The sequence below is a fragment of the Macaca fascicularis genome, chromosome 8 (genome assembly GCF_037993035.2).
Source record: "Macaca fascicularis isolate 582-1 chromosome 8, T2T-MFA8v1.1".
In the NCBI taxonomy this organism is placed as follows: domain Eukaryota; kingdom Metazoa; phylum Chordata; class Mammalia; order Primates; family Cercopithecidae; genus Macaca; species Macaca fascicularis.
Genome location: NC_088382.1, coordinates 31,334,237 through 31,352,572, shown reverse-complemented (window position 1 = coordinate 31,352,572; position 18,336 = coordinate 31,334,237). Strand labels below are relative to the sequence as shown.

General features: G+C 38.3%; 1 protein-coding gene across 3 annotated transcripts in view; it reads right to left on the bottom strand.

The window, feature by feature from the left end:
* ELP3 (elongator acetyltransferase complex subunit 3) overlaps positions 1 to 18,336 on the bottom strand; it is a 104,317-nt gene that overhangs the window by 15,120 nt on the left and 70,861 nt on the right. For all 3 annotated transcript variants that reach the window (XM_005562939.5, XM_005562938.5, XM_074000571.1), the window contains 3 exons: positions 17,692 to 17,757; positions 15,864 to 16,091; positions 14,252 to 14,333 (listed from right to left, as the gene is read on the bottom strand). In XM_005562939.5, coding sequence (XP_005562996.1) covers positions 14,252 to 14,333; positions 15,864 to 16,091; positions 17,692 to 17,757 — 376 coding nt within the window. The remainder of the gene's footprint in view (positions 1 to 14,251; positions 14,334 to 15,863; positions 16,092 to 17,691; positions 17,758 to 18,336) is intronic.

The following is an 18,336-nucleotide window of genomic DNA, read 5'->3' as shown; positions in this document are numbered from 1 at the left end:
TGGTGGCACGTGCCTGTAATCCCAGCTACTCAGGAGGCTGATGCAGGAGAATAGCTTGAACCCAGGAGGCGGAGGTTGCAGTGAGCTGAGATCATGCCACTGTACTCCAGCCTGGGTAACAGAGCAAGATTGACTCCATCTCAAGGAGGAAAAAAAAAAAAAAAAAAAAAAAAGTCACTAGACAAATGCATGATTACAGACCTCAAAAGCAATTCCTCAGAAAGAGAAGGATGATTTCCAGAGTTACCACATTACACTAATTGTGTAGTTCTCAGTAGTTCAATATAAAATTCTAAAGCATACAAAGAACAGGGAAGAATGGCTCATTCACAGAAAAAAAGAATTTAACAGGAATTATTCCTGAGGAAATCCAGACATTGAGATTACTACTCAAAGACATTAAATCAACTGCATTAAATATGCCTAAGGAGTTACAAGAAACCATGGAAAAAGAAAGGATATCAGGAGGATACTATTAAAAAGAAGGAATGTCAATAGACAGGAATTATATTAAAAAATAGAAATTCTGGTACAGAGATGTATGATAGTAAAAATAAAAAATTCACTAGAGGTGTTCAATGGCAGTTATGAGGAGACAGCAGACAGAATCAGTGAACTTTAAGATAACGCAATTGAATTTATCTAGTCTGAGGAGCAGAAAGAAAAAATGTAGAAAAATAAAAGACCTGGGGGATACCATCAAACATACCAATATATGCCTCACTGGAGTCTCAGAGGGAGATGAGATACATAAAGGGTAAAAAAAATTTAAAATGGCTGAATGCTTCCCAAATTTGACGAAAGACATGAATCTATACATTTAAGAAGCTCAGCAAATTCCAAGCAGGATAGACTCAAAGAGATCCACAATGATCACAATATGAGTCAAACTGTTGAAAACCTGAGAGAATCTTGAAAGCAGCAAGAGGGAAATGAGTCATCACATACAAGGAATTCTCAATTAGACTAGAAACTATGGAGGTCAGAAGGCAATGGGATGGCACATTTAAAGTACTGGCTGAAAGAAAAAAGTAAACCTGTCAATCATAAATTCTATATTCAACAAAACTATCCTTCAAGGATAAAACAGAAATTAGTACATTCCCAGATTAAGAAAAGCTAAAGAAGCTTATTACTACTAGAGCTGCCCTATAAGAAATGCTAAAGGAAGTCTTCAACCTGAAATGAAAGAATAGGCAGTAACTTGGAACCATATGAAGAAATAAAGAACACTAATAAAGATAATTACATAGGTAAACATAAAAGCTAGCATTATTGCACTTTTGGTTTGTAACTCCTCTTTTCTTCCTATATTATTTAAAAGGAAAATTCATTAAATAATAATTTTAAGTCTAGGTTAATGGATACCTAAGTATAAAGATGTAATCTGTGACAATAACAATACAAAGGGGAGGGACAGAGATGTATAGGAGCAGAGTGTTTGCATACTATTAAAACTAAGTTGGTATTATTCAAACTGAGTGACTGGAGGCTTAAAATGTTAATTATGATCCCCAAGGTAACCACTAAGAAAACAACTAATAACCAAAAGAATCATAGAGTGACTACATTAACAGACAAAACAAATTTTAAGTCAAAACGAGTTACAAGAGACAGAAGACCATTATATGGTGATAAATGTTCAATTTTCAGGAAGATTTATACAATTACCAACATATATGCACCTAACAACAGAGCTCTAAAATATATGAAGCAAAACTTGAGAGGACTTAAGAGAGAAATAAATAGTTCTACATTAAGACTTGGATACTTCAATATCCACTTTCAACAATTAATTTAAAAATTAAGATAAAAGATCAATAAGGAAAGAGAGAACTAGAACAACACTTTAAACCACTTAAATCTAACAGACATATATAGAACATGCTACCACTAATAGCAGAATGCACATTTTCCACAAGTGCACATGGAACATTTTCCAGGATAGATCATATGTCAGGTCAAGAAAACATGTCTTAATAAATTTAAAAAGAACTGAAATTATACAAAATGCCTTTTCTGATCACAAAGAAATGAAACTAGAATAACAGATGGAAACTGGAAAACTCATAAATATGCAGAAATTAACACATTCTTAAACAACCAATGGGCTAAAGAAGAAATCACAAGGAAAATTGGAAAACACCTTTAGCAAATGAAAGACAAAATGCAACATTCCAAAACTTATAGGATGCAGCAAAAACAGTGCTCAGAGGGAAACTTATAGCTGTAAATGCTCACATTAAAAAAGCAGATACATATGATCACATTTGGGATTTTAAAAGCAGATATATCTGAAATCAGTAACCTACTCTACACCTTAAGGAACTAGAGGGGAAAAAAAAAAAGAGCAAACAAAACCCAATGCTAGCAGAAGGAAGAAAAGAATAGAGTGAAGATAGAGAATTTAAAAAAAAGATCCAGGCATGGTGGCTTATGCCTGCAATCCCAGCACTTTGGGAGGCTGAGGCAGGCGGATCACGAGGTCAGATCGAGACAATCCTGGCTAACAAGGTGAAACCCTGTCTCTACTAAAAATACAAAAAAAAAAAAAAAAAAAAAAAAAAAAAAAAAAATTAGCCAGGCGTGGTGGCAGGTGCCAGTAGTTCCAGCTACTCCAAAGGCTGAGGCAGGAGAATGGCATGAACCCGGGAGGCGGAGCTTGCAGTGAGCTGAGATCGCACCACTGCACTCCAACCTGGGTGACAAAGCAAGACTCCATCTCAGTAAAAAAAAAAAAAGAGAAAAAAAAGAATAAAAAAAAAAAGTAAAAACCAAAAGTTCATTCTTCGAAAAGCTCAACTAGCAATGTTTACCTTTGATTGGGTTAAAAAAGAGAAGACTCAAATCACAAAAACAGAAATAAAGATGGGGCATAACTACTCACTGTACAGAAATAAGAATTCTATAAGAAAATACTGTGAACAACTGTATGCCAACATGTTGGATAACCTAGATGAAACAAATTTCTAGAAACATATAAAAACTGACTCATAAACAGAAAGTCTACATAAATCTGTAACAAGAAACTGAATCAGTAATAAAAAATGTCCCAATAAGAGAAAGCCCAAAATCAGATGGCTTTACTGGTAAATTCTATCAAACAATTGAAGAATTAATACTGACCCTTCTCAAATACTTGCAAAAAACTGAAGAGGAAGGACACTTTATAATTCATTTTATAAAGCCAGCATTACTCTGTTAGCAAGGCCAGATAAAGACACTACAAAGAAAACTTTAGACCATCATCCCCTTAAGAATACAGATGCCAAACTCCTCAACAAAATACTAGCAAACTGAATTCAGCAGCATATTAAAAGGATTATATACCAAAACCAAGTGGGATTTATCCCTGGAATGCCAAGATAGTTCAACACACAAAAATCAATGTAATACACCATAACAGAATTAAGTGGGGGAAAAAAAAATCATACAATCAGCTCAAATGCAGAAAAAGCCTTTGACAAAACCCACAAACCATTCATGATAAAAACACCCAATAAATTAGCATAGAAGGGAACTTCCTTAACATTGTAAAGGTCATATGTGAAAAACTCACAGATAATAATATGCTCAATGGTGAAAAACAGAAACCTCTCCCCCTACGATCAGAAGCCAGATAAGGTTGCCCTTTTTCACCACAGTACTTAAAGGTTCTAGTCAGAGAAATTAGGCAAGAATAAGAAATAAAAGGCACCCAAATTGGATAGGAATAAGTAAAACTATCTCTATTCAAGATGACATGATCTTATATGTAGACAATGCTAAAGAATCCACACACATACAAAATTATTGGAGCTAATAAATCTAGCAAAATTGCATAACACAAAATCAATATGGAAGAAAAATCAGTTTATTTCTATATGCTAATAATGAACAATTCAAAAACAAAAATTTAAAAATCTCACAATAGCATCAAAAGAATAAAATATCTAGGAATAAGTTTAAGCAAGGAGGTGCAAGACTGGCACATTGAAAACTACAAAACATTGCTAAAAGAAATTTAAAAAGACTAAATAAATGGAAGGCTATCCTGTGTTCATGGCCTGGAAAACTTAACGTTGTTAGATGATGATACCATCCAAAGCCATATAACGATTCAATGCAATCCTTATCAAAATCCCAATGGTGACTTTTGCTGAAATAAAAACAGCCATGTGAAAAATAATATGGAATTTCAAGGAACCCAGGATTGTCAAAAACAATCTTGAAAAAGAAGCACAAAGGTGGAGACTCATACTTCCCAATTACTACAAAGCTACAGTGATTCAAACAGTACAGTACTGATGTAAAGATGGACATATAGGCCAGCAAAATAGAACTGAGAGCCCAGAAATAAACTTTCACTTCTCTTTTCGACTGATTTCTGATAAGGGTGTCAAGAGCATTCAATGGAGAAAGAAAAGTCTCTCTCACAAGTGGTGCTAGAAAAACTGGATATCCACATGCAAAAGAATTAAATTAGACTCTTACCTTATATCGTATACAAAAATGAACTCAAAATAGGTCAAAGATCTAAATTTGAGAGCTACAACTTTATATAAAGCCCTTAGAAGAAAACATAGAGGAAAATCTTCATGTCCTTGACTTTGGCAATGGTTTTTTAAATATAACACCAAAGACACAAATAACAAAAGTAAGATAAACTGGACTTCATTAAAATTACAAACTTTTGTGCATCAAAGGAAAGTAGCAAGAAAGTGAAAAGGCAACCCACAGAATGGAAGAAAACATTTGCAAATCACATATTTTATGAAGGTCTAATATTCAGAAAATATGAAGAACCCCTACAACTCAACAACAAAAAGACAAACAATCCAATTAAAAAATGGGCAACAGACCCGAATAGACATCTCTCTAAAGAAGATAAAAATGACAAAGACATTCAACATCAGTAATCATTACAGAAATATAAGTCAAACCTCCTACAGAATGCCACTAGGCTGGCTATAAAAAAAAAAAAAAGGAAAAATCTTAAGTGTTGGCAAAGATGTAGAGAAACTGAAATCCTTGTGCACTGTGGCCACCGTGGAAATGAAAAACAGGGCAGTTACTGTGGAAAATAGTTTGGTGTTTCCTCAAAAAGTTAAACATAGAGTTACAATTTGACTTAGCAATTACACTTCTGGGTATATGTGCAAAAGAAATGAAAGTAGAACTCAAACAGGTATTTGTCCACCCTGCAATATTATTGACAATAGCCAAAAGGTAGAAACAACCGAAATGTCTATCGGACTGATGGATGATAAGCAAAATGTGGTATATACATGTAACGGAATATTACCGTGCCATAACAAGGAAGCAAATTCTGAGACATGCTACAGCACGGATGAGCACTGAAGACATCATGGTAAGTGAAATAACCCAGACATAAAAGAACAGATATTCTATGATTCCATTTCACAGAGACAGAAAATAGATTAGAGGACTGTGGGGGGAACTGGGAGTTACTGCTTAATGGATTCACAGTTTGTTTAGGGTGTTAAAAATTTTAGAAATAATGGTGATGGTCATACAACATTGCAAATGTAAATAATGCCACTGATTTATACACCTAAAAATGGTTAAAATGGCAAATTCTGCTTTACATATGATTTATCAATTCCCCAAATGAAAAAAAGTTTTCTTACAGTGCATAAAATTTCTCCATGTGTTTGTAGGGGGAGAATCAATATCTAAGGGTAGGAAAGCTCCAGAGGGAAACCATGTATCCTCAGCCCAAAAACAGGCTTCTATGTTCCATCATCTGGAACAAAAATATAAATGGCCAGCATGTGCACCTAAAGCATCAGGTATAAAATAGGGTTGCAAGGGGAAACAGAGAGGCATGTCCTCATGGAAGAGAGATGGCACACAAAGGGTCAGGTGCAGGCTGAGTTTTGTTGGGCCTGCCAAGCTCTGCCTAGGAAAGTGTGAGGTGTGATTGTGTTGCCATGCCTGACTATATGAAAATCTGATACTAGGGTTGGGACAAGAACTCTTGAATTTAGGTCTACCCAAAGGGTCTGTCTTTGGAGAAGGCATTAGAGGTACTGGATGCCTACTAATCACAAAGCAATGGAGATGTATTCCACCACTACAGTTGACAGCATCCAAAGATGGCTGCCTTCTCCCTTACAGAGATAGAATTCACTTCCTTTCCCCTTAAATCTGGCCTGGCCCAGTGATTCCAACCAACAGAACAGGGTAGAAGATACACTGTGGTAGGCGGTCTCTAAAATGACTCCCAAAGTTCACCCCCTAGGGTATTCACAGACTTGTGTAATCCCTTCCCCCTGAGGGTGAGCTGGACTCATTAACACTCTTCTGAGATTAGGTTATAAAAATACCATGGCTGCCATCTTGAATGGGCTCTCTCTCTGATCACTCCCACTGAGAGAGCAAGCTGTCACATCATGCGATAAGCAGCCCTACAAAGGGGCCCACGAAGCATGGCGAGGAACCACAGCCCCAAGACAAACAGCTTGTGAGGAACCGATGCCTGCCAAAAACTGCACAGTGAACTTGGGAGGGGATCCTTCAGCTGCAATGGACTCTTGAGATGATTATGGCCCCAGCTGACACCTTGACTGCAGCCTTGTGAGAGATGTTGAGCCAGAGGCACCCAGCTCAGTCACTCTCAGATTCCTGATCTACAGAAACCATGAGATAAGAAATGCTTGTTGTTTCAGCCACTAAGTTTTTGGGTAATTTATTACACAATGACAGATAACTAATATAGACATTCTAGGACTTCTAAGACCAGGCCTTTGCTCCTTCCTCTTAGAACCCAAGCTATTGTGCTATTAAGAAGCCCAAGCCACATGGAGCAGACACGTGGACAAGAACCAAGCTGCTCATGTGGACAGCCTCAGTCAGAACGGAAACTTCAGACACACCATCCCAGCCAACTGACTGCCATTTAAGCCACCCCAGCTGAGGCCCCTGACATCACAGAACAGAGATCCCCTCTATGCCCTGCTGAATTTCTGACCCACAGAATCATTAAGCAAATAAAATGGCTGTTGTTTGAAGCCACTAAAATTTGGGGTGGTATGTTATATAATAATAATCAGAACAAACACTAATTATTAGGATTTGCAGTGAGGCAACAGATCATACATGTAGAGATCTGGGGCATGTGGACTGCTTTACTGAACCCCAGCAATTTATTCATGAATAGTGGACAAGTGGACAGTGGTCTGCTTAGGGACTAGAGGATGGGGTGCATAAGGAAATGATCCCATGGCCACAAACTACCATTCGAAGTCTAACAGGCACTGTCTTAGAAATGTGAGTTGTTGGTCAGAGACAACAGCTTAAGGCAGGCCAACTAAAGAATAAGAAATTCCTTGCATGTGTTCTGTTGGAATCAGAAATCTCTAAACTAAAAGGCTCCACAAAACTAGTATCTTGGTTACTGCTAAGGAAGGCAGCACCAATACTTTCCAGCATTATTCAATAATACCTGTTCACCCAAAGAAGAACCTGCCAAATCCCTGCCTCTAACAGATCTAAAACAGAAAAGCTTTATCAAACTGAATGAATTAAGACAATGTCAAATATTTAGAGAAAAGAACAGTACTATTCATATTAAAGTTACATGGATAAGAAATCAACATTGCAACAAAATATTAAAACAGACTTTCTGAGAGACAGCTAGTAGTGTAGGGTAGGCTGCTTTTGGAGAGGGCTTGCTTCCTCAGAAAAAAGCCTGTGAAGTGTCTAATTTTAAATAAAGGTAGTCATTCATCTCAAAGCTCCCAGACCTTTCAGGAATGTTATTAGGAATCACATGATATAACCCTATTCCTCCTAAGCAAAAGCATAAGACCGTCATTCCCTATATCCATAAACTAAGAGGAACAAGAATGGGGAGAAAGTCTACAAATGTGTTGTGTGTCTACACTGGCAAGGCTGGACTACAAGATCTCAATGTACACACTCTGAAACGTAAGAGGATGGACTGCATGAACCTGGGATTAGCAACGGCATTTGCCAAATGCTGTTCTTCAAATGCCAATCAGCCACTCCAAATCAGTATCACTAGCTTCTGCCTGGGAAACGTCACAAAAATTCAGTTGCCTCCAAGATCCAAACAGTAGAAACTCGTTAGTGGCCTAGTCAATAATATTCAAAACATGTGTACTAATTAACATAGTCTGTGATGCCAAGTGAGAGATGGTCTGATGCACTTGATGTGTGGTGTACTACAAACTGGTACCTGACTCACCTTCAAATGAGTAAATGTCAAGTCATGGAATACAGATTCCTGGGCGGAGCTACGCAACAATGCTGCCACAGTGTGGCTGCAAGACACCAACTAGCAAACATCTGGCTAATTCATTATCTAGCAAAATAGCATTCCATGTCATCAATTCCAGTCTGATTAATAATGATGCTGAACTTGAGTTATTATAGTAAAGAAATACTTCATATTGTATCTATTGTCTTTAAAAAGATATTAATAATGATTTTAAAAATACTACTGGAACGTACACCAAAAAAGAAACATATGATCATTGTTAGAATACCGAAATGGAACGGAGGAATATACAAAACCCAGAAAATGTACATTTAATTAGGGGACATTTAGGGGATAATTTGTCACAAAGATAAATGATGTAAAGGACTAAAGCACAGAGTACAAAAGGGCAAACACTCTTTCCCTTCCTTTCTGAGAAGCCCTAGACTAACACGTGCAGGTGCCACAAACTGGTCTGCATTTGGCCGGCTTCCTGCGTCCATTAGCAAATAGATACACTACAATGAAGAAATGCTTTTCCGGGCATTTTGGTAAGGATTATGAGTCCATTTTCAGACAAACCTAGTTACAAATGTACCCTTCTTGTCAACCAGATTATAATGCAAGGAATAAAACTACCTTCACCTGAAACTGAGGGAGATGTGTAGTAGCCTGGGAGACAGGTGAAGATCTAATAAGTAGATCTCAACCATTTATAGTTTAAATGTTTCAACAAAACAACTGCTATTTTCTGCCCACATATGATTTTATTAATCAGTGGCTCTGGCAAACAAGACCATTAACTGCAGCCCTAGAAAGCCATATTGGATTGTATAAGGCACAAGTACATTTATTTTCTGACCAGGAGGCACTGTGATGTAGTTTTAGGATGATATAACTAAGACCTTCATGATTAAGGATGATTTCATCTCCATAGTGACTCGTTTAATCACTCTATATTTAAATTCTTCTCTCCTCTCCCCTTCTCTGGCTTTTTAATAGATTTAAACAAAATGGCTATCAGTCTCTGACTTCAGTGATTTCTGTCATCGACCATTCAGACATTTTCCTCATTTCTCACCATCACTGTGCGATCCATTGGCCTTGTACGATTCTTGGCCAATGGCCATATTAATTTTCTACTTGAAAGGACACAAATAGAATAGTGCTTATGATGAAGGTAGTCAGAGGAGCTTGGGGAATAGTTGGTCATCTTGCTGCATAGCAATTAGCTTGGCAAACTGAAAGAGTCACACGATTGGATCTGATACCTAGCCAAAATTGCCAGAAGAAAAAAACTCATTCTGTTGGGGGTGTTAAATGGCTTTTTAAATAGTGACTATCACAGTTATATTTGCCCTTTTGGAAATGGTACAGGCAGTGTGACATCAGAGATCTCCGTTTCCATGGTGATTATTAGTGATGGCATTTCAGATGTTGTGGTTAGCTTCTCTAGTATAATTCCTTGTACTTTACATCGTAAGAGAGGAGACACAAAAACTGCTCATGTTAACATTTTTAAAGGAAAGAATACTGATCATCCAAGTAGATAAACATCATGGTTTCTGAGTAAATATAATTTGTTAACCTTGAACAGATGTGTGTTGACAGAAGATATAGGGGTTAAGCTGGCAAATGATATCACTTGGAATTAATAGGGACTAATTAATTGCTTAGATATTTGGCAGCAATTAGCTGTTATTTTTTGCCTACACATTATTTTATAAACTGGTGGTTCTCATAACACTGATTTGTCCATTTTAATATGTAAAAAAAGAATATTTTCTTACTGTGAAGTAATTATTCTTAGTTACGAACTAATCTGCAGTCTAAGTAAGGAGAAAACTTATCTTCCTCTGCAGTCAAAGACAATCAATGAGGGGAAGGTGGGTGAGTTTCCTACAGCCCAACACGAACATTCACACAGGGCAGGGTGACATTTCACACGTCTTCTTTTTTCATATGTCTCTTCATTTCATATGTGACCCCTCAACACACGGTGATTTTGATGCTGATGAAACTGAACATTTCATTTTTACTTTAATTTTCACATTTAGAGTTGATGGTTCACTTTAAAACACAGTTCACTAAGAAAAAAACAGAATAAACCTAAAGGCCTCTCTTTCAAGAAATTGCTTTGTTTGATTTTGATACACGAGAAAGTTTTCCATTTTCTCATGTAGCCATAAAGGTAGTCATCTTTTTAAAAAGATAATCTGCTATAAAATACACAGTGTATACCTATAAACAAAGTCTATTGAAGTAGCACAGATAAAAAACCAATTTGTTTTTAAATACAGAAAAAAGAATACCCAGAGTCTTTCTATAGTGACTCAAATCAGATCTACTGTGTAGCTCATAATATTGTTTAGAGGCTGAATCCAAGATTATAAACCCAAGTTACAGAGACAATCTGCTGGCAAGATGAAGGGAAGTCATAATGAATCAAAATGCAATTAAAAAAAATTCTACCTAAATGCGTTACTCTTACACAAGAATAACCAAAATGATAAATGATTCTGTCTTTCCCTTACTCAAGCTTACTATTTATGCCAGGACAGAACATCTAGGCCACCACTGTGTACAACTTATACAAAAGCCTACATACCTGGAACAAGGATGGATTTACAAACTGAGGACAAGGTTGGGAAAAAAGTAAACACTTAGGTCAAACAGTATTGCCAGTTGTGACCTAAGTTAATAGGCATTCACAAAGCCTAGGATTAATTACCTATGGGAAACTATCAACATCTTTATCAGCAAACACCCAACTTACAATGAGACTGATATCTATTACTGATGAAATCAGAGTCTCTTAATATGGCACAGAAAAGGTCCTACCTACAATTTAATCAGGAAAACATAATTGGTCATGTTGAGAACTAAAGAAGATACTAAGGGGTAGAATTCTAGAGTCAGAACTGTAAAAGATAACCACATCCATTTTTTTAAAATAAGGAAATAAAGGCCCATGGAGAGCAAGTAAAATTATCCTAGATCACAAGAAGAGCTACTGGCAAAGCAGGAATGGAATCCTGGCCACCTGTCCTCCCCACCCCCATCCCCCCACCCAAATCAGTGCCTCTTCTCAGCTAATCCAATGAGGTAACATTGACAAAATGCAGCCCACAGACACCAGCACTATCATAAAGAGATTTTCATTCTAAGGATTAATTTATGGAGAATAACTGACTATTTACAAAAAACTAAAACACATGTATACACAACACTGTACTCATATCAGAGAAACCAAAGTCAAAATGCAAAAACCGGAAAAACACAACATTAAAAGCATGATATAATAACAAGCTCTTCACATTTGCCCTCCTTGAAGTTCTGAATAATGGACTAACTTCTCCAGCATCTGATTCAGAAACTTACACAGAACAGTAATAGATTACTCAATTGGAGAAATAAAAATGCATCATCCAGACAGCAAGTGTTCTTAGTTCTTTCATTTGAAGGGTGACCAGTGCTTAAGTCAAACAGAAAGTCCAGGCTTACATAGTTTTCCCTATAGAGAGCAATGGTGGGGCTTCCAGGCAGGGTGACAGGAAGTAATGCTTATGGCATCCTTCCTCCTGAACTCACTAGAGTCCCAAGAAGGCATTCCAGAACTGTTCCTACAGAAACCCACTGGCCAAAAGAAACCCCTTGTATAGAAATGAAGTAGATCGATCATACCAGCCAACAAGAGAAAGGTTCTTCCCTGTTAATTTGAGCAAGTCTCTTCTTGTTATTTGAGAAACTCTACATGCAGATGATCTGAAATTGAGCTATTATTTAGACTATGATAAAAAGCTAGGGAGATAGATATGCCAGAAAGAGGACAGATGCCGATTTCCACTTAGAAAATGGAAATCACCCTGCTCATAAAAAGCAGAAACTGAGGCTCTTATGAACAATTGGATATGACCTCAGGCAAGTCAGGGGTCCTCTCTGCATGCAACATTGTAAAAAGACACAGATGTCATGAAGGCAGATGAAATAATGCAGAGCAGTGATAGAATATGCCTGCTCTTCAGTTTTAACGTTGATTAGGTTCCCACAGACACCAGAAAGTTGCATGACTATTATCAGACTCCAGGAGTGCAGCACTGCCAGAATCGCAGAGCGTTATGATTATCTCAGTGACTGAAAAGAGAATACACTTGAAAGAGACTAAAGCCTTGCTTGTGTATAAAGTGTGGTCTGAAGACGGCGTAGGTATCACCTGGGAGCACAGGCCCCACCCAGGCCCACTGAGTCAGAGTCTGCATTTTAGCAAGATCTCCAGGTGATTTGTAAGCACACTGAAGTTTCACAAGCACTTTACTAGAACACTGACAGTGCTCTGACAAAAGGGGCCATGGAAATTTCAGGTGTTATCAACTCTACACAGATGCATGTGCAGAGGGGTTCCAAGTCAGTCTGGCCCTTGCCTGCTACATCTGATCAACCACAGGTTAAACAGTTGAGAAGTAAACCTTTTTTTATTACAGGTAACAGTACCAATCAAGTGAGCCTGGTTTAGTTACCTCTTCTTTCTGTGAAAGATAACAGAAAATAAATAAATAAATAAATAAAGCTGGACATGTTTTTAAAAAAAAAAAAAAAAAAAGCTTTTAGGAATCTGTCTGGATAATGCCAAAAACCTCAACCACACTAAATGATTATAAGTGAGCCTGAGTTACTACATTTTCATAATTAAAATCATTAAAACCCGAGCATGGGTATTGATTTACTGATTGGCAATGACTTATTATTATTTTTTAAAAAAAACCTAATTTCAACTTTCATTTTCAGAAGAGATGATGTTCTCAGAAGGCGTATTTGAGCTTTAGGAACGTTGTAGTATTCGAGTGGGAAAACAAACATGCTGGGTGAAAAATAACCTACATTTTGATCATGGCTCTTACCCTGTTAGCTTCTACTGGGAACAGTGATTTCTGTAAGGGTTCACTACGGAACAGCAGATGTGAAAGGGGTCTACGTCATTTCTTGCTCCACTCACACACGCTGTACTGGGTTTTCCTTTTCATGCCCACTTCCCCAGTGACCTGCTGTCCTAGATAAGAAATGGGGAAGCTCCTGATGGGGTTCAGAACACACTACCCCAAAAGACGGTGCCTTGGCATACTGAGTATCTTAAGGTGAAGGAATCAGAAAATGGCGTATGCAGGAAGGACCCTCTGGCTTTCCCCTTTCTTCTCCCGACACAGGTCATGAGATGCTTATGAGGGAGGTGCCCTCACACCACCTGGAGCAAACAAACATCTTCACCGCTGAAGGCAGAGGGGGTACCTTGAGGAATCTAAATGTACAGGCCTTGCTAAACATCCCCATTTCTCACCCTTAGCTCTTACTCCTGTGTCCTGTCATATTTTTTCATGACTTTGCACTCGTATAAAAACACTCAGGTTCAGCCATTTCTTAGGGTCTTTATTTCCTTATGAAGGCTTTCCTGTTCCATAAAATTTATATGCAATAAATGTGTATGCTTTTCCCCTGTTAATCTGCCTTTGTCAGTTTAATTTTCAGACCCAGCCAGGGACCCTAAGAGGGCTGGGGAAAATTTTTTTACTCCCAAACAGGGGAAAGCTGTTCCCCAGGATCGAAGTTACTGAGAAGAAAATTGAAAGAGCAAGAATTTGGCCTTTAAACAGCTTGTACTGGCAACTGAGGTTCTATTTTAATTTCTGAACAATAGTGATAATCTCCACAATAGTGAAAAACACTCAAATTCCATTTCCTTAGATAGAGTAACTAGGCACAGCACAGGGAGGAGGCAACCATGCTGACCAGTGTGACAGAGTGCAGAAGAGGGGTTATGGGTCACAGGTCCTGACTCTCAGAGTGCTCGGAAAGCTCTATTCCACTAAACTGCTTTTGTAAATTTTGTTTGAGCACAAGTCCTTCGCCAGTCAGCTCAGCTCCATTTTGAACGTAATAACCATCAACAGGGGCAAGAGGGTACCAACATAGTTTTCACTGTGGTGCCAAGTTCAAAATGGGAAGGAATCATGAACTTCACCCTCCCCCAGTTACCTGATATCACAGCGATTTTCCCAGATCCATGTTCTTCTCTAGCTATTCTTTCTGCTTCCTCCATCAGCAGCATGCCAAATCCCTGCACAGAGCAACAAAGAGGAGTGGGAATTAAAAAGGAAGGCAGTTCATTAAGAGGGGTCCATGAAACAAGAAGGCTATATACTTTAGTAGTTGCTAAAATCTGTTAAAATAAGAGTGAAAAAGCCCACTTATGGGAGTAAGGAATAAGAAACCATTCACTCATACCAAAGGTATACTGTAGTAGACAACTGAAAAAGGCGTAACTTTTGAACAAGAGCTACCAAAAGGCATTTTGTGAATGATGTAATCCATTCACAGGAAGACAGTAATTCCCTCTCAAATTCTGTCTCTTTTTAGGTAAGTTCTAGGCAATCTCTAAATGATGGAAGTCTGGGGCAATATGTCTTTAATTTCTTAGTCACCTTTCTACTTTTTTTTTTTTTTAAGATGGAATCTCCCGCTGTTGTCCAGCCTGGAGTGCAGTGGCTCACTGCACTGGGCAAGATCACTCTGACTCAATCTTGGCTTACTGCAACCTCTGCCTCCCAGGTTCAAGCGATTCTCCTGCCTCAGCCTCCCGAGTAGCTGCGACTACAGGCACGTGCCACCATGCCCAGCTAATTTTTGTATTTTTAGTAGAGACGGGGTTTCACCATGTTGGCCAGACTGGTCTTGAACTTGACCTCAGGTGATCCACCTGCCTCAGCCTCCCAAAGTACTGGAATTACAGGTGTGAGCCACCACTCCCGGCCACCTCTCTACTTTCTAAGAGTTGAGAAACCAGGCAAAATTCTTAAATCATCAATTTTGGAGCTTATATCATATCCACCATTAGATTTTAACACATTTTCTGGAAATTTTAAGAACTGAGTTATTAAGGTAGGTTGTCTGGGGTTAGAATAGGGTTCCCCTATGTATAATATGGCTTAACCTTAGGAAGTGTTTCATAAGTGCTTTCCCATCACCATCTAACCTGATTCCACAATAAGCTGACCCATATGAGACTGCCAGTATTAGACAATTTCTTACTTTCAAAAATACCAACTGCAGGCCGGGCACAGTAGCTCATGCCTGTAATCTCAGCACTTTGGGAGGTCAAAGTGGGTGGATCCCCTGAGGTCAGGAGTTCAAGACCAGCCTGGCCAACATGGTGAAACCCCGTCTCTACTAAAAATATAAAAATTAGTCAGGTATGGTGGTGCACACCTGTAATCGCAGCTACTAGGGAGGCTGAGGCAGGAGAATCACTTGAACCAGGGAGGCGGAGGTTGCAGTGAGCCAAGATCATGCCACTGCACTCCAGCATGGCTGACAAAGTGAGACTCTATCTCAAAAAAATACCAATTCCATGTGGTTCAATTTGTTATGTTCCAACTGACTGAATCTCAGTTTGTCCTTTCCTCCCAAAAGGATACAATCTGGGGAGAAAACATCTCTGAACAACTAAAACACTGGCTCGTCTGTTTCTATGCTTTTCTTTCCCCTCTCCTCCTCCTCTGGCTCTTCCTCCTCTCTTCACCCCATTCCTTTTCTCTTTTCCTACTTAGGCAGTTTCTTACAAGCCAAATAGAAATGGAATACAGGATACCTGATGCTGAAATTTGGTAGGATCCCGGCTGCTCACAGGGACCACACTTCCATACACATGCAGCTCTCGTACTATGGAGACACCTCCACCCAATTCGAAACGGAAAGTTTCTTCTGAACACTTGCGTAATCGTAGGAGGCCAATCAAAATGTCTTGATCTGGGTCTTCGTATGACAAGAATGTTTCCCAGCCACCATTTGCAACATAATCTCTCCTTACCAGTTCAACCTGTTTAGTAAAAAGCCACAAAAAATATTATTCAAAATTAAAGAACCAAATTCATTTTGTAATTGTATGTATTTATTTAGGTTAATATCTAGTTAGGGATAAGGAATGAATAATCACTAATTACATTTCTTTTTACTTGTCTACTCTCAAATAGCACCAAGATTAAAGTTCATACCTTGTTCATGGACTATTATAAAAGGAAAACAACTGTATAATTTCGCAAATACTTGAACTTCATTAACCTTGAGACTCTTACAGAGATCCAGCTCAGTAAAGGCTTCCACGCATTTGACTCCCCATGAAGAGTCTCTAATGTAAAATTTCAAAATCCGTCACATGCGTAGCTCTCAGGAGCACCCCTTTGTCTCAAAACTGTCAGGTGCTCAATGGTTTGGGTTTCACCTTCTAATCTTATCGCCTCCACTGAAACCTACCTTTGGGGAAGAAAAATGTGATGCTGGTCACTGGCACCGTGATGAAATTTCAAGGAAGTATGGCCTCCCACAGGGCACTTAAAATATTATGCATAATTTATGGGATAAAAATGTTAAAGAAAATTCAATCACGGAGGGTAGCTTTTGGGGGGAAGCTTTGTGGTAGCAGTCTGCACAGGCTTTTGGCTCTTCAGCTCATTGTACAAATGGCTCTTGTACTTTTCCTAAATAGAAGCCATATGTAACAATATGCATGCACAGAGAAAAGTATACACATGGACATGGCCACATGCAGAAACACTCGGTAGATGAGCAGATTGTACCCAGAGCAAGATGAACAATTCAGACTAACACATATTCCTTCTCAACAATGTTTGCTAAATAACTGAACTGCACAAGAATTTGGCAAATTGTGTTGGGTCTGCTTTTTCTCTCAAAAGGTCCTACATGTGAAAAATGTCAATTAACTAATTCATGCTGAGAACAGAAACATCAATGCAGAGATCATCTATTCCAGCCTTTCGCAAATGGGGCTCCACAAGAGAATCAAATCCTGCAGAAAAGTTGGCATACAGTTAGACATTATACAAGTATAAGAGAGAAGTTAATTCATTACATACCATGAATGCCTTAAGGCATTATGCTTAATTTTTGTGGAGCCTGTGGATAAGGGCTGATCTATTCATTTGCTTATCACCATTGGGCAACAGCTGAATAGTTACACACAAAGAGAGAAGCAGATCATACTACATTCTTCCCAAATGTAGCTTGTAGTCACAGGGGACTATTTACAATTGAATTAATCAAAATTAAATAAAATTAAAAATTTAGTTCCTCATTTGTACAAGCCACATTTCAAGGGCTCAACAGTCACCACCATATGGGATATTGGATAGCCCAGATCATAGAACATTTCCAACACTGCAGAAAGTTCCATTGAACAGTGCTAATCTAGAATGAGGTTCAGACTTTGTTTTCCTAACCTGGCTCTTCTAGAATTCTCCTATTTGGCTTTCATGGTTTGACACCGGTATCTAATCCTTGATTAGTCTCTGCTCTTAGTTATTCACTTCTGGGGCTCTGTCCTTGGTTAAGAACATGTGGGCGCAGGGTTGGCAAAGATCTAAGGACAGTACCTAGGCCCTCTGCGACATGAAGAGACTAACCTGGTATGGCCGTACTTTGTGATGAATTTCTTGGATTCCAACTTCTCTGGTTCTCACATCTCGACACTGTCAAGAAAAGTGGCGGGGCAGGGGGAGGGCACAAATATAAAACTGGTAACTCATTCAATCTTTATTTTTATTTAAACCTCTCCACCAAACCCTGGGCTCGAAATTAAGTTTGTACATAACTTATAATGAGATAAAAGAGCTGAATTTCAAAATAAAACCACCTTTAATCAATCTGAGGATAGGGGAAACCAGAGTAGGAATGTATGAAGTAGTACAGTATTGCTTTTAAAATAAATTTAGAATTCAAAAAAGATCAGTATACAATATAATCTTAGCAGTAAAGAATGTAAGTCATAAGAGTAAGAAACAGGTTTGCCTGGGGGATATAACTATCTGAAAGTACAATCCAGAAGTATGTATATAAAGAGTAAAAAGTAAATTCCTAAATGTTTAAAACCTTCTCCATTTTATGGCAGTTAACATTTTTAGCATCACCGTATTTGTATCATTTTAGGAATATCCAAAAAGTACATGTTGAAGATGGCTTTTTTTTTTTTTTTTTTTGTAAGAAGGGCGCTGTGGAAGAAAGGCAGGGAAAGAAGAAGAAAGGGAAGGAGGGAGGGAGAGATGGAGGGA